Source organism: Leucoraja erinacea, chromosome 1, assembly GCF_028641065.1.
Source record: "Leucoraja erinacea ecotype New England chromosome 1, Leri_hhj_1, whole genome shotgun sequence".
NCBI lineage: Eukaryota > Metazoa > Chordata > Chondrichthyes > Rajiformes > Rajidae > Leucoraja > Leucoraja erinaceus.
The window spans coordinates 124,456,127-124,481,476 of NC_073377.1; the positions used below are offsets into that span (position 1 = coordinate 124,456,127).

The following is a 25,350-nucleotide window of genomic DNA, read 5'->3' on the forward strand; positions in this document are numbered from 1 at the left end:
ATTCTTCAGTTATTGGTATCAACTATTTATAGACCCTACATGCATTCTATGGGTTAAAGAGTGACTGAACAAATATGCATATTCTGCATGTTCAATTTCAGGTTGATACACTATGATGGTGGCATATGTTGGTCACATGGGTGCAGTCAAGTAAAAATAAAGTATCCTGTAATGGTTTTACCTAATCTCATTTGCCACAGGTGTATCATCAAGTACAGATCATGACAACACAGAATGGGTGTTGGACAACACAGTATTTATGAATTTGGGTTCAATGGAACACCATATATTGATATGTTGCTGTCATGCTTATTCACAGGTTGCAAAAATACGTGGCATAACAGTAGCGAAAGATACATTCTCGCTACGGAGGAGGAATGGTTTTTTATATCTTCCTCCGTTTTGCCTCGTCAGTCGGGTCTTCAAACAAAGTCATCAAGATCCCGCTTTAGGTTTCCTGCTGTCTGATTGGCCTATGCACCTTAAATTCCCAATTTGTCGGGAATAATAAGACAACCTTATAAGAGGCTATGGCTCAGGAAATCAGCCGTTGCGTGTTAAAATCAATTTATGCTCTGCAGTATCTGAATAGACTGCCCTGCGGCTGGAGTTGGAACACTTATCCTTGTATGGGTTCACTCCAGAGTGCTGAGATAGCACCAAAAAAAGGAAAAGCAGTACATTTATTTGCAGGAAATTGGAAATGTTGTTTAATGCTAATGTTCCATTTAAAACGGTACAGATTACTGACGTCTTGGAGTTCATTTTAATTGGTCTTTTGACAATAATTTAAGTGATAGGGCCATTAACTGTGCCAACATGCTTTCTCATCATTTTTACTGCAGCAAACGGGACCCACTCTGTCGGGTTCACCCCGGATATCGAGTTTGTAAAGGATATCTTTAACACAAGTTCTCCCAGGATAAGTACAATGCAGTATGGGATACTGACATTGTGTGAACACTATTTCACAAGGGGGCTCCAGTTACATCCTTGAGTTTGGCCGGCTCTCATAAGATAGTTATCCTACTGGCGCTGGTCTAGCGCAACAGGTTCAGTTGCTACATATTGCGAAGGGACAGGGTGATTACATCTGTAAATAAAATATATTATTTTATGTTTATAATTACTTAAGCACAGCAGAAGGGGTGTCAGGTCTCAGAATAAGTTCAAGGCATACCCAGGGACCTTTGGCTATGTGAGGGCACAAATATATGTCAAGGTCACCAAGAGCTTTTTCAAGGCTCTGAACTTGCAATGCTTGTTATTACACAAAAAACGTTATAAAATGTATCTGGTCAGACGATTTCCAGGGATTTTTAAAAAACCCCCAAAAAACAGGGTTGATCAATGCAGGAGTAGATACTGTTTCCAGATCTCACTGCACCAGGGCTGCTGCAACATTGGCAGCAAGGGTTATTTACATTCCGTTGGATCACATCCCAACAGCTGCAGCATGGTAAATAACGAACGGGTTTTCCAAACATTTTATAATAACCCAATGCCACACCAAGGGTATTTGTCAACTCTATTTACGTTTTATTTATTTATAGTTCCACCAGGGAGGTGTTACTATTATTATTACTTCATTAACAGCATCAGCATGTTTTAAATCGATGTCATGACTGTATGCATTATGAATGTTTTTTCCCTCATTTGTCAATGAAGCAGTTGTGGTTGTGTAGACTCGTTTCTCACGGCATGAAATCACAGAGCTTTGAAATCTTCACGTAGTCACTCACGTGACTCCGAAGTAAAATAGTAAGATTAAACGACTTACCGGTTTGAAGTTTGATCTTTATTTTATGAGGAGTTATGATGAGGGACTACGTGCCCTCCGTTCCCAGCCCTCATTAAGGTCATCTGATAGTTCTAGTCTTCTCTCATCTTACTATTATTCTTCAGTCACTATTATCTGTGATTTCACACCGCTGCTTTGAAGATTGGAGCGCATGCGCGGGGTTCTTCTTCACGTAGTCCCTCATCGTAACTCCTCATAAAATAAAGATCAAACTTCAAACTTGTAAGTTCTCGTTTAATCTTACTGATAAAGAATACCGTTTGAAAAGGGATGCAGCAGCAGAGAGGCCAGATGCATGGTTGCAATTTGTGCATCTTCATTTTGCATCATTCCACCAATGCACCTTGGCTCTTATCTGCAAAATTCCCTCCAAAACTCTCTCTCTCTGCATTTCTGCTCCTCTCTTATCGTTCCTTAAAGTCAGCATCTTTTACCAAACATTTAGCTACTACTTAGAAACTTGACGTGGGTCAGTTTCAAATATTATTTGATAATGCTCTTCGTAAGTGCATTGGGATATTTTAATCTATATTGCTGTGAAGCAGTAAAAATAACATCAGTCGTGAAGATGCGTGGCCATATAGTGCAAAGTCCTGTGAGTATCATGTAAAGTTACAAAGAACACCTTTCCCATTCATTCAATTCCCAATGTTGAGCAGAACCTCATGGTAATACAAAAGCAATTTTTCTCAACCTCAATTGGTGTCATGCTGAGATGGATGAACAAACACACAATATAGATGAAAAAAAATGTTTAACACTCAATAAAGGTGTAGGTGCAATATGGTTGGATTATGCATGTATAATCTAACAGGGCCACGCTCATCACAGCTGATCCACACCATCAAGTTTCACAGTGAAATGGTGGTGACGAATGCCCTTAGTTTGCCACACCAATTAATTGCAGTCCTTACAGCAGACAAATACATAAGTACAAACATATTTTAAAATGTTTGAACAAAGAAGACAAACAGCTGATGCTTAGACTGAAAGTGAGTGGTCATGCTGCAGAGTGTTCAATAACTTTGTTGCAAACTGTCTTTTGCACAGTTTAATCCAGAGAGTCATCAGCCTATACTTGCAGACCTGAACATTTTACACTTGACCCAGAGATTCTGCCAATTTTCAAAGATCACAGAATCTCTAGCGACGTTTTGTTGAGCATTAGATCACTTGAGTTTGAACAAGTACAGGTCCACCACCAATTTTCCGGCATCCTTGGTTCCAGAGCCTTGCCGTATTATCCGTTTTGCCGGACCAGCAGAGGTCACTTAATAATGTTGCAACAAATCTTCTGACCCACTAATTATATCCCTCCCATGTCTCTGAAGCACCATGGAATGCTAGAAACTTAAATAAAACAAATATTAAATGTAAATTAATTTTACAGCAAAACTTATATTTGATGCATGGGCAGCCCGGGTGCCAGTTAACGAGTTGCTCTTGGAAGTCAGAATGAGGGCTGGATCAGCGGCAACCCGCGGGGCAAATCGCCACTTATCCTGCAGGACTACCAGGCCAATCCCCGCTGATCCAAGATTTGCCGAATCTGCCATAAATGCGCGCCCCCTGCCCAGCCGTCCAATGCAGGCCTCCGAGAGGAGTCTAACAGTACTGGAAAGGTCTACCTAGGCCACCTGGAGGCCGGGAAAGCAGCCCGCAAAGTCGACCAGGCAAGTCAGCTATGGGAACAGATCTGCCGGCTCTGGCCAGGCCAAAGCTCCAGAGGCCCGGCTGCAGGAAGCAATTTCCACCCATCGATCAGCCGCGAAAGGCCTAATGAGTTTGAGATCTGCCACCTCTCCTGGCCTAGGCACCATATTTTTGAGGGGACTTCTGGTGGAGCGGGGGGGGGGGGGGGGGGGGGGGGGGGATGAGGGGATTTCAAGTGCACTCATGTAATATTATCCAGGTTCAAAGGTGCTGGACCTGTACGTGTAAGCTCAGGTTTGGCAGTCACTGACTGCCATTTTTACACACACATTTAAAGCCAGGGTTTGATCATGACCTATTTAACCTACAACTTGATTGACCTCAGGGTCAACTCTCAAGAACGTCCATCTGTGCAAATAATTTACATGGATTGAGGACTCTACAACCTGTTCATTGGGAAACAAGGCAATAAAATTACCAACTCATGATCACCAACGTTGCTTCTCAAAAAGAAAACCTCACCAAAAACATATTGTGCCAAGATTGGTGACAGACAAGATGAACAACTTTATTTCAGGATAGAGATTAACACGTGTTGAACAGTGTCAAGAATGAATGCACCTCCTGCTTCCCTGAACAATGATTTGGATGTGTACCTTCTCACACAGTGAAAGCACAGTTCGAGCTTGAATTACTGCAACCTGTTCTTCATTTCTTAGATTCTGAAATACAAAGACGGGCAAAATATTGAAACTGAATTTACCAGAACACCATTCCAATTTTAAAGTCACAGCTTGTTTTGACTTGACAAGTAGAAACTATAAGATGAACAGCTAACTGCTCCTCACGGTCTCATTTCAAACTAAATTCTACATAATCAGAGTTATAACACATATTACACATGCATAAATGACAAAATAGGTCTTTTAAGTTTCTAAAACAAAAGACACAAAATATCGGAGTAACTCAGCAGGTCAGGCAGCATCTCTTGAGAACATGAATAGGTGACATTTCAGGACGGGACCCTTCTGCAGCCTAATTTTTCTAAGTCCTTTACTGTTCTAAGTCCACTTCAAAAGACATTAGGACATACTAATGTGCTTTATCTCCAATGGACTGCCACTAAAGAGTGACCTTTGTTCTGTCGGAAATGTCCTAACTAATTAGTGCAAATCCCAGAAATAGCAATAAGATGATGACCAGAAATGTGTGCCACTTGGTGGAGAAATACATTTTACATCAGGAGAGTTGCGAGACTTTTTCAGAATTGCACCATTTACTCCTTCATGCCAACTTTAGAATGGTTAGTACAGTATTAGAAAATGCTGTTTCCAATGGCGTGAATGCACTTCCTGGAGCATTGGCCTTTAACTCAGGGATGTCTGAACATTACCTGTTCATTGGGGCAGAAGTTGAGGGTAACAGAAATGGAATTATAGAAACTAAACTTAAGGGCGGCCACGATGGCGCAGCGGTAGAGTTGCTGCCTTACAGCGCCAGAGACCTGGGTTCGATCCCAACTACGGGTGCGGAGTTTGTGCGTTCTCCCCGTGACCGCGTGGGTTTTCCCCGAGAGCTTTGGTTTCCTTCCACACTCCAAAGACGTACAGGTATGTAGGTTAATTGGCTTGGTGTATGTGTAAATTATCCCTAGTGTGGGTAGGATAGTGTTAATGTGCGGGGATCGCAGGTCGGTGCGGACTCGGTGGGCCGAATGGCCCGTTTCCACGCTGTATCTCTAAACTAAACTAAAAAAGGGAAATTAAAGTGACATTTCTGGGAAAAATGACAGAAACCTATCATGTGACACTTGATCTGAGAAAGCCTCAATGGCATAACATTTAAAAGTGTTTCATTTCACGTGTAATCACTTACTTAGCCCTTTGAGAATTACTTTCGAGCATTTTAAGGTGATAGATTTACATTCAGCTTTAAACAGATTTTATCGCAGATTAAGGAACTAAGGGGGTCACAAACAAGACAGATGAAAGGCACAAACAATATGTGATGCTAGGAGTAAAAACGATGTATATGCTCCAGGCTGATTTCCATTTTCTGAATTAGTCTTACCCCATTATCTCCTAGGATATCAAGTTTCTTCATTAGGTCAGGAATTATCACATCCTGAAAGAAAGGATTCACATCATTAATAAAGAATTAGAACTTTGCAATGACTGGAATATCAAAAGGAGAGATCTGTTAATTAAAACTAAGAGTAATGTGATTATCTTTGGTTTATAGCGCTGCAGAGGATTCAATATTAATTGCTTTTCTAAGGTGTATGTATTTTTACTGTCTATCTGCGAGGGGGTCTTTAATTGATAACCACATGGCGAGTCACACAGAATGAACACTGATTCATATCATAGAAACATAGAAAATATGTGCAGGAGTAGACCATTCGGCCCTTCGAGCCTGCACCACCATTCAATGTGATCATGGCTGATCATCCACAATCAGTACCCCGTTCCTGCATTCTCCCCATATCCCTTGGTTTCACTAGCCCAAAGAGCTCTATCTAACTCTCTTTTGAATGCATCCTGTGAATCAGCCTCCACTGCCTTCTGGGAGGCAGAGAATTCAACAAATTCACAACTCTCTGTGAAAACAAGTGTTTCCTCATCTGAGTTCTAAATGGCTTACTACCATATCATACTACCAGACCTTAGGAAGTGAAATTTTGCAGGGATTGAAAACTTGCAGAAATATTTAGCCTCTGCAGAAGTAACAGTTGCGAGTGGTTTCAATGATTTTGAAGGAGCTCTAGCTAGTTGTCAGCTGATGTGAATTCTTCCAAAGAATTTTAAGGCCACAAAGGGCAATTTCCATAGGATCCCCTCAATGTACCCAAGGCAGCCTAAGGGAGGGAGGCAAATATTATCCCTCTTCCTGGAGAAAGCGAAGCACAAAACATTGACAGAATCAATGATACACCAACAGTTTTTGAGATCCTTCATATGCCAAAATGTGTTAAGGCACTTCACAACAGTATTATCAACCCAAACCCGACACCAACCAATACTTGGTTGCAAATGGGATCTGTTCCACAACTCAATTAAGTATTTGTTATATTGAAATGGAGGACACGTGGCCAGTAATTTGTGCACTGTAAACATCGTCAAAATACTATATCAACCATGTATAACACCCATGAGCTACTTTGAGTAGATGGCAAAGGATTATTTTCACCTACTTTATTGGATTAAGAGACCAGCACAACAGCGAGATGCATTAGCAGAGCACAAGTTCTAACCATCTCCAGTTGTTGGAGACGTAGGTTTAGGTTTATCATTGCCAGATGTACCAAAGTATTGTGAAAAGCTTTGATTTATTTGCCATCCAAACAGATCATGTATTCTACACTTAAATATAATCGTCAAACTCAAGTACAACAGAGCAAAAGGGTGGCATAGAGTGCAGAATAATGCAATTCAGCAATGCAAAGAGGAGCAGGAACCTGCCCCTGAATGCCTTGGGAGCTTGCATAATGCAAGAGTCAGCTTTTGATGCCACAGTTGAAATACTGTGTAGAGGCATCCATGCATCCTCCTGCACTGAGCGGTCAGGTTAATGCCATCAAAACACAGGCAAAGCAGATTGTGACAACTATCGAGCTCACCTTGATGCCCTCCTGCTGACAGTAAAGCTGAAGGGCACTCCCAGTCTCAGAAAAGGCCGAAATGTGCAAGTTGTAAGCTGGTGACCTTCTCTCCCGCTCCTATAAGCAGGAAAAACATCTGATCAGCTTGACAGTACAGATATGAAGACATAACGCAAACCTATGCACAAGACTTAGGAACGCTAAAAAAAAAACTTGATATGCATAGTGTTAACAATTTCACACCCAATGTTTTTCACTTCCTCAAATTCAGACTAATTTTGACATTATATATTAATATTTAAAATGGTATGAAAAATAAACTATATATTTTTTTTTAATTTTATTTTATCAGAAGCAAGTACAATAATATGGCACCGTAGATACCTAGTATATATTGACATGTTACAGTTCATGTACAGCTTCTTTTTTTTTCTTTTTTTTTTAAATAAAAAGGAGACAGAAAGAGAATAGAAAAGAAATAGAGGGGTGTGTGATATCAGAAAGTGAGAAAAAGAAAAGGAGAAAAGAAAGAAAATAGAGAGAAAAAAAGAAGTAGAACGCAGAATAAAGGGGAGATAGCTATTTATTATTCTTGACCACCATTCACACAATCCCGAAACGGATCATTTCTACATTTGTGTTGCACCATATGCTTGTAAGAAGTCGACAAATGGAGACCAAATCCTTAGGGATTGGTCTACTTGGTCTTAGGAGGAATCGCATTTCTTCAAGATGTAAGGTTTCCAACATGTTTGAAATCCACATTTTAAGCGTATTTTTCCAAAATGTCAGTATGTGTTTTTGCGATTATTAAACCTGAATTACAGAAAGATTTTTGAAACATACAAATAAACCATTTTACACAACAATGAACAGTGTGGCATGAAATAAATTAATACCACAGAGATCTAACTTACCTATTTTTTAACAGCAGCTCACAGCATTCGACAAGATTATCAGAGTCATCTATTTTGAGGATTTAATAATAATTGTAAACTGGCAATCTGTTGTTTTCTATAAAGTTGGCGCTATCTATTATCTCATTTATGTTTTCCATACTTACTTTGAAACTTTGTTATGGATGATGTTACTGAAATGAACCAGATGGAAAAAGAAGGATATTGGAACTAAGTGGATTTCGGTTGAATCTTGGTGAAAAGCAGAATGGCTCCCGAAATGATTGCCAAATAATAGACCGCATTAGCTCATGCAACAAAAAAATACAAAGCTATCAGGTTAGTGATACTGCACAGCCATGAAATATGCAGTCACATCAATACGAATATCAATTTTATTGTACAAAGCAACAACATTAGTATAAAACAAGGATCGGACCATGAATTCTGATTTCAAACAATGTAATGGATATACTGCAAAGTAACTGGTGCACACAGATACCTGAAATCCAAACATTGGTCAAAAAGAACAAAACACTTTTGTCGTGGAATTTAAGATTGTTTTGTTTGGGCAGATCAACAGGATTTTTTTCTCAGCATCACAGATACTTTGGGGGCAGTTGCACCAGACTATGTTGCTGCTTATACTTCCAAACTTATTTGCAGATGCAGCTTTGGGGTGTGTGTGTAATGCATTGTAATCATGTGTGGAACAACATGGGCACGACGTGAAGCACCTAGTTTTCAACCAGGTTCGTCCCAGTGAAATAAAATCCGGATGCAAAGCGAGTATGTTAGGAAACATAATATGTATATGAAGCATGATAACATAAGCAGAAGATAGACACAGAAAGCTGGAGTAACTCAGAGGGACAGGCAGCATCTCTGGAGAGAAGGACTGGGTGATGTTTTGGGTCGAGACCCTTCTTCAGACATCTCGACCCGAAACGTCACCCATTCCTTCTCTCCAAAGATGTTGCCTGTCCCCACTGAGTTACTCCAGCTTTTTGTGTCTATCTTTGGTTTAAACCAGCATCTGCAGTTCCTTCTTACACATAACATAAGCAGACTCATTCTCGCTTCTCCGAATAAGCTGATGAACAATGCAGGGTTATGGAACAGAAATGATGAATGCAAGTAGTAGCAAAAAAAAATATTTTATTCAATGCAAAAAATATTTCAATATAAATTAGATCTATTTATATAAATTATAATCTATTTATACATCTTGTGGTTCTGTTAAAATCTGTTGTAATGTATTCAAAGACTTTCTCTGACATCAAAACCTCAGGCGGTGAAAGAGCTTCTCATCTCTTCCAAAGTGAAACACGTACAGATTGATAAACGGCAGAGTTCATTAACGCTGGGGGACAAGTGACTGTACACCACATCATTATACAAAGGTTCTCCTTTTTGACTCAAACACCTCCACTCCATTTGACACTTTACAAATGGAATGCCTTACTTCAAGCTCCAAGATTCTGAATTCCAGCAGCTCATTCTGGTCCTTTGCATCTTGCATTTCATTCTGTAGTCTGAGCTCTTCGAGTTCTAATTTATGAATCTGCAAGAAAGTTAGAAGCAGATATAAATATTTTGGAGCCCACCTAATGCCATTCAGCCGTCTGTACTGTGCGAATAACATGGCTTAATTGATGACCAAATGCTTTATTTTGCAACCTTAAGAGGTTTTCCCAGTAATTAATTACATCAATAACCAAGTCTAGAGGATGTTGAGGATTGAAAATCACATGAAGCTAGGAAACACACATGAAGCTAGGAAACTTATGCCCCTGTCCCACTTAGGAAACCTGAACGGAAACCTCTGGAGACTTTGCGCCCCACCCAAGGTTTCCGTGCGGTTCCCGGAGGTTGCAGGTGGTTGCCGGATGTTGCAGGTAGTGGAAGTAGGTAGGGAGACTGACAAAAACCTCTGGGAACCGCATGGAAATCTTGGGTGGGGCGCAAAGTCTCCAGGGGTTTCCGTTCAGGTTTCCTAAGTGGGACAGGGGCAATGATCAGCGTTACTACAATGCAATCCAAAATAATCAAATTTCCATGATCTTTGATGCTTGTTCAAAAAACAGTGTGTTAGAGATTAATCATTCACCATTTGGAATTTTGAACAAAGCTTTTGAATAAAACACACATAAATTTACCAACACTGATCACCATGCATCAATACAATGAGGTTATATGATTCACTGTAGATACAGGCCCACCACTGATTTTCCAGCACCCTTGCTTCCTTTCTGGATTATCTGTTTTGCTGGAATAGAGGTCACGGTCTGCAAGAGGAGTCCAGCGATACCAGATTAATCCATCCAGACAACCGAGGAGCCCAGATACATGCCCAAAAAGTTGGCTTTGAAAGTCAGCTATGGGGACGGATCTGCCAGCTCCGGCCGGGCAAGAGTTCCAGAGCCCTGGCCACAGGAAGGAAATTTGACCCACCGATCAATTACAAAAAGTTGGCTATGGGAACAGTTCTGATGTCTCTGGCCATGCCGGAGTTCCAGAGCTTTGGCCATATGGGGAAATTTGACCCGCCAGTATGCGCGGAGGTCCCGATTAGGTTGAGATCAGTCGCACTATACGCACTATGTTTTTGGAGTGACTTCAGGGGGGATTTCTTGTAATTTCTTGTAACACTCTTGTAATTTTGTCCGGATTAAAGTAGGTGCCGGATCACCAGTTGCTGGAAAATGGGCGGTGAAACTGTACTTCGATACCATTGTCAGTTCACACAAAATCAGGTTACTCACGTGTTTTGTGATGAACACATTTTCACGCGAATCAATTAACTTAACGGTGCCAAGCAGCACTCATTATGACAAATGAAATTTCCAAAATATTGCCTGATTCCACAGATTTGTACCAGGTTTTGCAGTTACATTGTCAGTAGTGCCTAAAGCATTGTTTCTTATCTAAAGGTTTTGTGCTAAGAATCAGGTCGCACCTGCTTTTTAGTGCAAAATTTTATCTGGTGTCGATCATATTAGAAATCATCTCTAGGTGAAATCATGCAAATATATTTATATTTTTAAACAACATGAGGCTGTATGGCCTATCTGAACCACATTGGCTAACTGCAAAGCAATCTCATCAGTTTCATCACCCATTTTATTTTGCTGCAACATATTCCCTCTCAGATTCTCATTAATTCTTCTCCTATTCCAATGCCACCATCTCTCAAGTGGCAATTCATGATGGCCAATTAGCCTACCAGCACACCTTTGGGAAGGTAACCCAGGAAACCTGAGCGTACACAGGGAGAACATGCAAACAATGCACAGGCAGTGTGAGAAGATGGGGCAAAGTCTGGCAACTAGTAGATAGATACAGGAGAGACGGAACAATTGGCAGTTAGGTGGAGGTAGTAACAAAGATCAGATATTTTTTTTTAAAGTATAAAAGGGTGTCAGATAGGGATGGGAGGAGTGAAAGTTAGAACTGGAGGGAGGGACTGGGACCTGGAGTATGCAGCGGAGTGAGAAGAAGGGAAGGAGGGAAGGAGGAGGAGGAGGGGAATAGCATGGGGTGATAGGGATGGTGAAAGGTGTGTGCACAAGGGTGGGAATGAGATTGGGGGTTTTCGTAGGCACAGGTTTTCCCCAAGGCTGAGATAGGTGCGTGCTGTAGGAAACCTTCAGCCATGCTCCCGAGCCTGGAGTTCTCTCTCGATGAAGGTTTCGTCAGGCTGGGCAGTGACAGACATCACTGTAGGGTGATCAAAAACTTGAAGGCCAAGGGATGTGCTACAACCAACAGGACATACTGTCTTCAGAACGTGGTGTGGATGGCCTGCATCCTGGCAAAGACCAGTCTGTGTGTGTCCTGCTGAGTGAATGTGGGAGCTCTATTTGTCACCCATGTAGCCTCTGCCTTCTGCGTGACATCCACAGCATGTGTTCTCATGTCCAGCTTCTGCATAAGGGCAGATGCCTTTCTCTGATTGCTGCCCAGCAACATGATGGGATCTGCTATGAATAGACTGAGAAAATGTTGGCAGCCATGCAGGTTCATCTAATTCCAGGTATTAACCATCCCTACGCAATTTCACATGGAATTCGGCCAATTCTACAAATGTAATTTGAGGTCCAATTGGATTTAGTTTTAAAAGCAACAATATTTTGGCACATGAAAAATAGGTGAAATATTTCTGGCCAATTATTAGGGAGATAGAAAGTATTTCCTTTTATCAAAATGTATATATTGATAGGATGTGTATATCACAGGCTAAATCAGCACTTATCACCAGTCCTGATTAGCCACTGAATTGAATTAGTTATGAGTAATTTCAGATGGCAATTAGGAGAGTGTTTGGAGATGGACTGGATAAGGAGAACATATTTTCTACTCTGGAGGGCAATGTGAATTAGATGGGTTTAAAAAAAATAAAAACCTTGTAGAGGAATAATAGATAACAGGGCAGGAACCATGATCATGCAGCTATACAATGGTGGTGCTAAATACCAGCTTGTACAGAAAGTTACATTTCACCACTTTGGAATATTGAGCACACGCATACTGTATATATGCATAAATGTAAAAGAGTCTGAATGTTTTGTTAATAGTTAGGGGGGTCTTGTGCCTCATACTCCACACATCCTCAGGAGCAGGACCCTCCATTAGAGTACAGAATGTTTAAAAACCATCACCTTATCAAAGAGCCGGAGGAATGAATGAACAGAACGAGGCCAATCAACGCCTCATGGCCATGCGAGGGATTGCAGATGCTGAAATCTTGAGCAAAATACAAAGTGCTGGAGGAATTCAACAGCACATTGAGAGGGTTCTGGTCCCTTCTTATGCTTGTTCCACCATTTAATCTCATCATGATTGATTTATAACGTAACTCCATTCACCTGCCTGGTGTTCTGTTCTTTATATTACAAAGATAAATATGTGCCTGATGCCAAAAAGCATTTCTTCACATTGTTAATAGTGATGACCTAGAAATCTTTTCCTTCACAAGATTGCCTAGGCTTGGTCAACAGAACATTTCTAAACCAAAGCTGATCCACATTTATAAAGTAACCTTTTTTACAGTAGTTGATGTTAAACAGTTTGCACCATGTTGCTGCTTCGTCAAAATCTCTTTCAAGATCCTGAGTGTTTATTTGTCACATGTGCTGGATATGAATAGGAATAATGAAATGCTTTACTTGCTGCAGCTTTACAGGCACATTAAATGCAACAACAACTATAAATATGTAGGAAGGAACTGTAGATGCTGGTTTACACTGAAGAGAGATGCAAAAAGCTGGAGTAACTCAGCGGATCAGACAGCAACTCTGGAGAAAAGGAATAGGTGATGCTTCAGGTTGAGACCCTTCTTCGTAATGAGAGTCCAGGAGAGGGAACCGAGATATGAAAAGGTACATAGAACAAATGAATGAAAGGTATGCAGAAAGACAGATCAAAGCCAGATCAAGGAAAGGTGGAGCCCACAATGGTCCATGTTGGCTGCGGAAAAGGTGATAATGAGTAATACAATTGGGGAAACTCAGGAGAAGAGTGAAATTGTTTGTTATTCTCAGTAAACCAGACCATAACACTACAAAAACCTTAGTATGTATAGCAACCATGGTGGTGCAAAGTCCATAGTGATGGTTCTGAGATATGGTTGTGGCGGGCGTCCTTTTTAAGAACATGGCCTTGGACTTGGGGTGCATCCTTTTCACATCAGGGCTCCCACTCGTTACATTTTTCGTCCAGCGCTTACAAGTCTACATGCTGACACTGTCCAATTATTGTGGGTTAGAAAATAGCCCAAGGATCACTCAGGGACAACAATAAAATAAAAAAGTAAACCAACTACAAAAGCAACGGTTCACTCACCCAGCAAAAATTGAAAAAATATAATGAAATTAAAGTTCAGTTGGCATGAGTGTGAAGAGGAAATACCAGCAGGTTTTCAACAGCATATGTTTCAGAAGAATCTCCCAGATGACAAAGTAAACTGATCCTCACATCCTGAAAAATGAACACACTAAACCGCAGCAAGAACCAAGTAGTTTGGTGGACATCATTAAAACGTTCTACCATGGATAGGTCAATGCATAGTTTTTTCAAGATCATATTAATTGCAGTTAATTTTAGCTCCTGCAAGAATCTCTCCATAACACATTGATTCATAATGTATTATGGAATTTGAGGTAGGTCACGTAGATAGGACAACTACAGGCTGGAAATGTGTACTGAAGAACAGTGGCCCTTCAATCAGTCTCTAGCCTCTTAAACAAAACCCTCTATGCAAGTGATGAAGGTGCTTGAAATAAGCTAAATAAATTCATTACATTATGCATCGGAAGTAGGATGAGGTAGAGGCCATGACTGCAGTTGCATGGGATATTGAAAAAGAAGTGTTTCTATTTCAGATAGACACAAAATGCTGGAGTAACAGCGGGACAGGCAGCATCTCTGGAGAGAAGGAATAGGTGATGTTTCGGGTTGAGGACATTTCAAAAGGGTCTCGACCTGAAACATCACCCATTCCTTCTCTCCAGAGATGCTGCCTGGTCCACTGAGTTACTCCAGCATTTTGTGTCTATCTTTGGTGTAAACCAGCATCTTCAGTTCCTTCCTACACATGATTCTATTTCAGGTTGTAATAAATTGTTGCAATAACTACGCTACTCTTCAAGGTTAATTGCAAATTAACTATTTACTGCTGTGAGACTATCCCTAATATTAATTTGCTGGAAGATTGGTGGAAGTGCGGAGACAACACATTATATTTTTCAAGACTTTTTGCTGACTCTCTTGAACTTTACAGGTGCACAGTAGATTGACTGGTTGCATCATGACCTGGTTCAGTACCTCGAACACTCAGGAACGAAGGTGGTGGACACTGCCTGGCCCAACACAGGTACTACCTACCCTTCAAAGGGATTGATAGGAGACACTACCTCAAAAAGACAGCTAGGACCCACCCACCACTCTGGCCATACTCTCATATCACTCCTGCCATTGAGAATATGACTTGGAAGTCTGAAAACTATGACCTCCAGGTTCAAGTACAGCTTCTTTCCAACAACCATACAAAAAATGCTAACTAAACTATGAACTGTCTTGGTTGCTCCGAAGACTTCAGGCTTTTTGCAACAATATTGTTTTTTTATTTAATTTATTGATTATTTTCAGTTATTATGTTATCTATGAGTGTTGTGTTTATAGGCCAGTTATGCTGCTGCAAGTAAGGATTTCATTGTTCAGGTTTCATTACTTATGACGATTAAACACTCTTGACTCTTGAGTATTAGGAGGCCTCCATATGACAATCTTAACTTAAAATAATCCATTCCACTGGGAGCTCATTCCACACCGCCACCACTCTCTGCGTAAAGAAGTTCCCCCTCATATTACCCCTAAACTTCTGTCCCTTAATTCTGAAGTCATGTCCTCTTGTTTGAATCTTCCCTGATGCCTCCATATGACAATCTTAACTTAAAATTATTCTGGGAAGTGCTATTCCTTCAAACATTTAAATACTCATTGCTTTGAATGAAATGGAGGGGGCATGAAGGCTTGCTTCCACCATGAAAGACTAGTTGAAATAAATTTGGAATGAAAATACTTCTCTCACACACTGCAACACCCATCTTGCCCCATTATTATACCTCACTAATGCCACCATTCTGCCCAGCGGTGAGGTTCCATTATGGACAGCAATTCCCCATCATAAACGTGGCTGAATCCCAAACATAATAACAGAGAGCAAAACTCAAACTAATACAGACAAAAAAATGGATGCAATCCCCAGGGGTTGTTGTAAGCAGTGGAATGAATGAATGAATGAATGAAAGGGTGAGAGGTAGACCAAGAACAAAGAAAGCAGAGAAGAATAGATAGAAAAATAAATAAGGATAAAATATAAGAAAAATATATTGATATTAAGATACATTATGTAATCAAGGAGACTTTGGATTTGTTTCGGGGCAAAAATAACGACTAACCTCAGCTCAAGGATGTCAATGTAACATCATTAACACATTAAATGTGACTTTCACATTTAGCAGATGTGAACGTCATACACGTCTGCTAGAGTTATCAGCATCTCCTCTCAAGCCAAGATTTAATTTGCAAATACTTAGGGTGCACGGGAATACAAGGTGGTAAAGCTAGTAATCTTTCGGATGATTAAGATTGATTGTAATACTGCCTGAAGAAATGTACCTAACAATTACAAAATATCAATGGAACGGAGATCTCCATGAGAAAAATTCAAGCAAGCAACCATTCACTAGGACAAGCTACTATATTTTGGTTTATTACCACAATTAGCAATTATCTTCTCCCCATGAATTAACTCAGTCAGTCGTAACGATACTAATTGTCTGCATAAGTAGTTATGTGGGGGGAATTAAAAAAGTGGAGAATTAAAGAAATGTGTGAAAATACTGCCATTGCGTCATTTACCTTCTCAACCAGTTCCTGGTTGCTTCTAAAAAGTAACTGTTTATCTTCCACCCATTTTGAATCCTAAAATAAACAAAATAGCAAGAAACAAGAAAGAATATGCATTACAAAATTCCATGTGCAACAAAATAAAATCTTAAAAGATGAGCTGTATATAACCGTGGATGCAAAGAAAGAAACGTGTTTTGTAAGGAAGTTACAAATGGGTTTGGATTGAGCTGCGTGATATTAACATGCAAATGTGAAACAATTCTTTAAGGAGGGAAATACATCTTGGACTGTTTTCCGTTCATGGAAATTGTCACAGGTTACTGTCCCCTCTTGGACCAGAAGATCCATCACAATTTATGGAACTGAATGTGTGGAGAACAGTAATGCTTATGACCAGAGGGATTTCTACCTTTTGAGCTTGGGCATTAGCTTCTAGTCATTTAAGTAGGTTGGCAGCCAAGGCATATTCTTGAAGAACAGTGCACATTAATATCACACAGCACGACTTCTTTACAAAAGGTTTTCATGAACTTGTAGAATGTTCATGGTTGTATTCTGAATGTATTCTCTCTGTTGATCCAACTAGACGTGGCAATCAGAATAAATCCATTTCACCATATAACCATGACTTATGCAAACTCTACATTTGAGGCTGGAAGTCGACTTTATGCAGAGTAAAAATGCATTACTTTTACATTTTGATTGAGCTCAGTAAGCCTGGAGAGCTGGGGTTAGATGTTATAGCGAAGCACTGCAAATTACTGCCAGTTAAACTATCCTCGTTCAAAGGTTATTTTATTTCGTCCACAGTTACTTAAACTAAAGTTGATTTTAATTTGAGGAAAAGGAGCATTTTGATCAGGGAAGCTATTCTTACTATGTACTGACTGTTATTAAGGTTTAAATAAAGAACTCTACTTACACATCCAAATAAACGGAGGGACAATTATGAGATTGTGTGGGTGGTGAGGAAGGTGGAGGGAGAAAGGGAACATTACAGGTAAACTGAAATAATTTAACATATATGCAAAGTAAAATTACAATAAGCCAAACCAAAATACTGCATAATTATAGAAAAATAAAATCACAGCTTATTTAATAAAGTTTGAAAAGTGTATTTCAATCTGCAACTTTATAACTATTATGATCATTTTCAGACAGTTTATATCATTAATAGAATTGTTGCTAGATTATATGTTTCCAATGTCGAAGGATCTAACCCCCAGGAAGTAGGGTGTGGGCAAAATCACTTCACATTTTGTAGTGCAGTAATACATTCAAAGCTGCATTCATCCAGCATTGATATGCTGCTGTTGTGCAACTTTTAATATTTAACCTGGTCCTGATCAGCCATGGTGATGAAGAGTATAGAGTATAGCGGGGATAATAGAACTCACACTGGTTGCATCCCCATTTTCCTACGAGGCGGGCGATGCAAGAAATGGTTTCAGTGGATCAATTAAATAAGTCTATAAAGGTGGCACAAGGGATGTCAGATGCTGGAAGCAAAAGTCGAAAAGCAGCTAGAGGAACTCAGCGGGTCATGCAGCATCTGTGGAGGGAGATGGACAGATAATTTCTTGGGTTGAGACCCTTCAGCTCCTTTCCAAAGATGCTGCATTTCTTTTATTTTGCAAATAAATCTATAAAACTTGCATGCACTAAAATACATTATATTCCCTTCATCAAACAGTTGTTGATCTGCAATTGGTAGAAACGCTGGAAAAATTATGTGCCCTGTTTTGGACATTAATTTTGGAGATATATACAGGCAGAATGTAGTGGAAAGTAAAAGGAGTAGGCAAAGAGTGCAGAAATTTCCTGTGGCAATCCCCCAGGAAAACGTATATACTGCAGTGTAGGAAGGAACTGCTGCTGCTGGTTTAAACTGAAGCATATACTGCTTTGGATACTGTTGGGGATGGTTGGCTGTGCAGGAGAAAGCAGCAGTAGCCAGGTGTGGTTCTGAGGCACAGCGGGGTAGGGTGGAGTCGGACAGAGCTAGAGAGATTCAAGACTCGGTAATTAAGGAACAGGCAGGATATTCTGTTACTGCAAATGGGATTCCAGGATGGTGTGTTACCTCCCTGGTGCCAGGTCCAGGATGTCTCAGAGCAGCAGCAGAATGGGGAAGGTGAACAGCTGGAGGTTGTTGTGCACATTGGTATGAATGCTACAGGTTGGAAAAGGGATGCGGTCCTGTAGACTTAATAAATGGAATCAGGAAAGAGGTTAAAAACAGGAGCTTGAAGGTGGTAATCCCTGGATCGCTTCCAATGCCATGTGCTAATGAGGGAACAAGGTAGGGTGATTGGGGGAAGAACTTTGGGACTAGTGACCATAATTCCAGTAGTTTTTAAGTAGTTATGGAGAAGGATAGGACTGGCTCACAAGTTAAGGTCCTAAATTGAGGCTAGCTGATTTTGGAAATATTTGACGGGAAATTGCAGAGAATGACTGCTAGTGTGGGTATGGAGTTGGCTGGCAAGTGGGAGGCTTTCATTAGTGAGATGGCAAGAGCACAGGGCCAGCATGTTCCTGTAAGGATGAAGGACAAGGCTGGCAAATGTAGGAAACTCTGGGTGACAAAGAGATGTTGAGGCTCTGGTGAGGGAAAAATAAGACATATGCTAGATTTGGGCAGTTGGGATCATGCAAATCCCTCAGGGAGTAGAAGTATAGGAGGCAATCAGGAGCGCAAAAAGGGGACGGAGCTGAAAGGTAAGCTAAAGGAAAATCCCAAGAGATTCTACATGTACATGAAGAGTAAAAGGGTGGCTGAGGAAAGACGGGTCTGGTTAAAGATCAGCGTGTGCAGATTCATGGATGTTTCGTGGGGTGGATCACTTTGGTTATGAGGAGAGATTGGATGTGCTGAATTTGCCTTCCTTACAATGGAGGAGGATGAGGGGCATCCCAATTGAGGCAGACAGAATTAGTACGGTCTGATATAATAGAAAGTAAGGAGAATTTCAATCAGGATACCCCCTAAAAAAAAAAAAATCCCCTTAATAAAGCTGACTGGAACAGAAGATACAGGTTTAAAGAAAGGTATAGTGAGGATAAAAGGAGGCAATTGTTGTCCCCACTCAAAGGTGGTTGGAATCTGGAATGAACTGCCTGAACGATTGGTAATACATATCTGGACAAACACATAAATCATCAAGGCAGAGAAAGCTATGAGTCAAGTACTAGAAAAGTGGGTTAGCATAAATGGGGATCAGATAGTGTGCTATCAGATATGATGGGCCACAATGTCTGCTTCTATGCTCTTTAGCTCAGTGATTCTATAACTTGAATCATGAATGAGGTTCCATAACACACACCAACGCGAGGATGTGCAACGCTGCATTGTACCTTCAAACTGCAGTCTGCCACCGCTGCATTACATTCAATGTCCTCTCAATAAACTGGACATCACAGCTATATTTTGTCCAAACCCCAAACCTCCAGGATGTCTCAGAGCAGCTGCAGAATGGGGAAGGTGAAACCTACAGACGTGCCTAGTTTTTGTCTGTGTGGACTGGGAAGTAGGGATGGGATGTGGAAGACAGAGGGAATAATGCAACGTAGCAATACACAAGTTTGTGTCACACCTGTTCTAATTCTGCCGGAGTAACGCGAGTGCAGATAATTTAAAAAACATCAGTCAGGCTCACCACTCCTTCCTAAGTCCTTATTAGCCACAGTTCAATTTCATCAGGTTGCCACTTTTCCTGGGACTTTATAACTGTGGAAGCCATTCACCTCCTTATTCACTCCTTTCATAATATTTTATAGCCTTTAAACTGCAGGTTGCATCATTTCTTGATTTAACCAATCCCCACTCATTTATAAGGACTCTTTCAAACTCAGTGGGATCTCTTTTTTTTTGGATGATTCCTAAAATGAGCATGTACATAGTCATGGTTCTATGTTTTACTACACTTTTGCGATTCAGTTCCATTGAAATCAGTGCCACGCCATTTAGCTGTATTTAACGTAGGGTGCAGAATACGACTTTCTATTCTGGTTTCTCTTTAAACAGAAGATCTCAAAGCAATCTGGAACTGCATGCAGAACTGTAGTTTCCCCATCAGACCGTTATCTGCTCTCGTTCTACAGTAATAGATAAGAGTATTGTTCCCTATCATTATTATATAGAACACTTCTCATCACTCAAAAGTGATCCACATCATGTCACTTACAAAAATGACTAAAGTATTTGTGATTATCAAAGGATCTGAAATGTAATTCAACAACCTGCCAGCCGAACATTCAAAATACAAGAAAACTCCCTGCTTGGGCAAATATTATTTATTAGGTATCTTTCTTCTCAATTTAAATTGCGGACAGGTGGAGAGTAACAAATGAAAACAAAACAAATAACAAACTACCATTCCGAAACCTGCTAGGAGTGAGATTACTAGAAATTCTCAGAGTTATATTGCACCAAACATTACCCATGTTATTCTTCCCACTTACCCATCAAGAGAGGACAATTCACAGGGCCTAATTAACAAATTGAACTGCACAGCTTTAGGACACAAGAGAAAACCAGGGCATCCATGGGGAAATCCATGCGGTCACAGGGAAAATGAGCAAACTCCCCACAGACAGTGCCCGAGGTCGGGATTGAACATGGGTCAATAAACAAGCAAGGTAACAACACAACAAACATTGCCACTGTGTCACCATATTCAGCATGGGGTTGGCAGGAAGAGCAGGAAGGTCAAAATATAACCATATAACCATATAACAATTACAGCACGGAAACAGGCCATCTCGACCCTTCTAGTCCGTGCCGAACACGTATTCTCCCCTAGTCCCATACACCTGCGTTCAGACTATAACCCTCCATACCTTTCCCATCCATATAACTATCCAATTTATTTTTAAATGATAAAAACGAACCTGCCTCCACCACCTTCACTGGAAGTTCATTCCACACAGCCACCACTCTCTGAGTAAAGAAGTTCCCCCTCATGTTACCCCTAAACGTCTGTCCCTTAATTCTCAAGTCATGTCCCCTTGTTTGAATCTTCCCTACTCTCAGTGGGAAAAGCTTATCCACGTCAACTCTGTCTATCCCTCTCATCATTTTAAATACCTCTATCGTCCCCCCTTAACCTTTTAATTTAATTCCACAGCTTTAAAACTAACCTGAACAAATATCAGAGCACGAGTCCCACACTGACATTTCAATATTAAGCAATAAACCTTCAATGGTCAAACAGCTCCCCACAGCCATTTAAGAGCCCAGGTAAGATCTCACAAACAAAAGGATAGTTTTGCATTTATAAACTAGGGGAGCAAAGCAATGACAGAGCTTTAATTTCATCATAAATTAACACAAAAGTCTTAGTTTACTTTGTACAATTCATTGTCTAACGCATTGTTTAGTTGTGATGTTTGCATACCACAGTCAAATTGTGTGTAAATGACCTTTTAATTATTTGGGAAAGTTAAAGTTGTGTTTACTGATAAGAAGGTTGGCCACATTAACTTTCATAAAGTCTACAAGCAAGTTAAGAGCAGCTGTTCATGAAAAGCAAGCTAAGAATGCCAGTGCACAATAGAATTATTGCCATTGCTCAAAGCCTTTTACCTGTCCTTTCTCGGCAAGCAACTTTTCCAAATCTTCAATTTTAGCTTGACAGCGGAGGAGATCGGCTTGGAGTTGTTCACGCGTCTGTCAAAACACAATTGAACACTTTATGGAATTGATTACTCAAGGTACACAGAATTGATTACTCTAGGTACGTCAGAAGCATGTTCTGAGCTAACATTATTTCAAAGATGTTTCCTTAACTGTGGCCTAATAACGGCGAAAAAAACTAATACTTAAATTTTGTAAACACACATCAGTCCCTACTGTAAAGATGTGGATTACAAACATGTCCGAGACACTACATTTGGAAAATATTAGGCTTGGCTTGGCAGAAAAACCAGATCCATTTTTCAAGACATGGACAGCCTTTACCGAATTCTTATGAGGATAGTATGGCGCAACACTAATTTGGATTTAGGTCCAATTATGGGTTGGGTGAGGTGGGCGGGGGGACGATGAAGGGCAGGTATATCTCCACTTTTTCTCCACTTTTTTCTTTTTCCTCTCTTATATCTTTATTCACTCTTTGGCCACACTACTTTGGTAGTCTAGGGGTCCTATCTTTTCATTTTTTCCCTTCTCTTGTTCTTTTTCTCTCTTCTTTTACCTCATTTTCAGGTTAAAAGGTCACAATTGAAGCTGTACAATAATTGTATAATTTCACATGCCGAATGTTTTATTCTTGTACAATTGCTTCTAATAAAAATAATAAAAAAAATATATATATATATTTAAAAAAAAGAACATTTTATAGAATTTACAGCATGAAATGCATCCATTTGCTCAAGTGTCGATGATCCTTATTCCATACTGCAGTAATAATAAGCCCAGTTGCCCCCTTTACTCTTCCTCTGGAGAATGCTATGGCTTTACTTGCTCAAAAGATACTCCATACTTCTCAACTAACACAAGTTTCTCCTAACCCCCCTTTGCACCATTTCAAAAGTGACACCATTTGTTGCTGACTTCTCAATCATTGGGACGATTTTCTCTGCAAGCCTGCTGTAACCTTCCATCATTTAATATAGAAAACAACCTATGAGTAATTAGCATTCCATTAATAGACACGCAACAACTACAAGATAATTAACTACAAGATAATTAATTTGCTTCAGAAAGCTGTTCTCATTCAACATTAATATTTTAAGAAACTGCATACATTGGCAATATGAAACACAAAAGGGAGAACTCTGTTTTACGAGCTGAATGCATGTTGCAGCAATGTTTGCAAGAGGAACTGTGCTGCCAATATTTCACATATTAATAGAACTGAATTTCAGAAGCATGGGTCAGCACAGGTACCTCACTACACCACAGCTTTAGCACATAGAGAATACATTTTTATCACAGACATTTTAAACACAATTTTGACACATTTGTAACTATCATAAAATGTGACAACTGTATTCCTCCTTCACATTCAAGAACATCAGGCAATCAGCTTTCCGTGTTAGTGTCGTACCTTTTGCTAAAGAGGGAGATTATATTATCTGGGCTTGTTTTTCCTGGGAAAAAAGGAGGTTAAGGGGTAACCTGGTAGAGGTTTGTGAAATGTTTTATTACTTAGGGTAGATTTGTTCCTGCAAGGAATATTGCTGGATTTGGTTTTCGAAGAGGGCATCTTGGAACGAACACTTCATTTTCTGTCAACTCGTGTTCAAAAAAGGTGCAAGTTGTAAGGATTTATTCGTACATGTATGCTGAGTGATTTAGTTTAGTTTAGTTTAGAGATGCAGCTTGGAAACAGACCCTTTGGCCCACCCAGGCCACCCTAACTAGCGACCCTGTACACTAGCACTATCCTACACATTGGGGGCAATTTTACAATTTTTACCAAAGCCAATTAACCTTCAAGCCTGTACGTCTTTGGCATGCGGGAGGAAACCGGAAAACCCAGAGAAAACGCATGCGGTCATGGGAAGAACGTACAGACTCCATACAGACTGCACCATAGTCAGGTTCGAACCCATGTCTCTGGCGCTGTAAGGCAGCAGCTCTACCAGCTGTGTCACTGTACCACTCCTGCTATGCCACCGCACCACCCCCAAGTACGATGTTACGCCCAGGAAAGATAAACCGAGGAACAGAGAAGATTTTGACAAACAACGCCACTCTAGATTTGCACTGCCTCTATCACCTACCCGTGTTTCTCTCTCCACATCCAGTGTCCCACCGACGTGTTCCTGAAGCAGTGCGTAAGCTCTCTGCAGAGCCTGATACTCTCGAGTAAGCTGGCGGAATCTCAGTTCGGACTCTTCTCTGTTTAGGACCTTTTTAAAAAAAAGGAGGAAATGTGTGCCATGGTTGTCAATTAATAATGAAAATCAAATACAACTTGGCAATCGAACAGCAACACCTCGCGTAAGTGAAAATTAAAAAAAACTCTATAGATGCTGGAAATCTGAAATAAAAATAGGAAAGGAGAAAAATCAGTCACCTTAGCTGCTACTTAGATTAATTGGTCTTTACATCATGTTGGCTCAACATTTCTCATCCAGCTCGTACAAGTTTATTCTGCCAGACAGATCCTCCAACGCACTGCACAGACCAAGAAGATTAACCTGCTGCTAACTGCGCCCATTATTCACCGACTCTCTCTATCACGGACTACCCTTTATTCCACACATTCCTCTCCCACCTTCTCGCCTACTGAGAACTAACGTATCTCTTTCTTTCCCCCGTTTAGTGTGGTTTAGAGACACAGTGTGGAAACAGGCCCTTTGGCCCATCCACTCCACACTGACCAATGATCACCCGTGCACTAGTTTCATGTCCGACGCACGAGGGGCAATTTACAGAAACTAATGAACCTGTAAACCTGCACGTCTTTGGAATGTGGGAGACCCGGACAAACCCCACGCAGTCACAGGAAGAACATGCAAACTCCGCACAGACAGTTCAGTTTAGTTTATTGTCACATGTACCGAGGTACAGTGCAACGCTTTTTTGTTCCGTGCTAACCAGTCAGCAGAAAGATAATACATGATTACAATTGATCCATTTACAGTGTAAAGATAACTGATAATAGAATAATGTTCAGTGCAAGGTAAAGCCAGCAAAGTCCGATCAAGGGTCACTGAAGAAGTAGATAGTCGTTCAGCACTGCTCTGTGGTCGTGGTAGGATGATTCAGTTGCCTGATAACAACTGGGAAGAAATTGGCCCCAAATCTGGCGGTGTGCATTTTCACACTTCTATACCTTTTGCCTGATGGGAGAGGGGAGAAAGGGAGTGGCCATGTTGCGACTCGTCCTTGATTATGCTGCTGGCCTTACCGAGGCAGCGTGAGGTGTAAATTGAGTCAATAGAAGGGAGGTTGGTGAGATGCGGTGATGCATCCTGATAAAATGCTTTCTATGATGCATCTGGAGAATTTGGTGGGAGTTGCAGGGGAC

General features: G+C 40.6%; 1 protein-coding gene across 2 annotated transcripts in view; it reads right to left on the minus strand.

Moving 5' to 3' along the window:
- LOC129701614 (janus kinase and microtubule-interacting protein 1-like) overlaps positions 1-25,350 on the minus strand; it is a 320,171-nt gene that overhangs the window by 60,995 nt on the left and 233,826 nt on the right. For both annotated transcript variants that reach the window (XM_055642935.1, XM_055642929.1), the window contains 7 exons: positions 24,098-24,226; positions 21,954-22,037; positions 16,376-16,438; positions 9,417-9,515; positions 7,074-7,172; positions 5,525-5,578; positions 4,111-4,176 (listed from right to left, as the gene is read on the minus strand). In XM_055642935.1, coding sequence (XP_055498910.1) covers positions 4,111-4,176; positions 5,525-5,578; positions 7,074-7,172; positions 9,417-9,515; positions 16,376-16,438; positions 21,954-22,037; positions 24,098-24,226 — 594 coding nt within the window. The remainder of the gene's footprint in view (positions 1-4,110; positions 4,177-5,524; positions 5,579-7,073; positions 7,173-9,416; positions 9,516-16,375; positions 16,439-21,953; positions 22,038-24,097; positions 24,227-25,350) is intronic.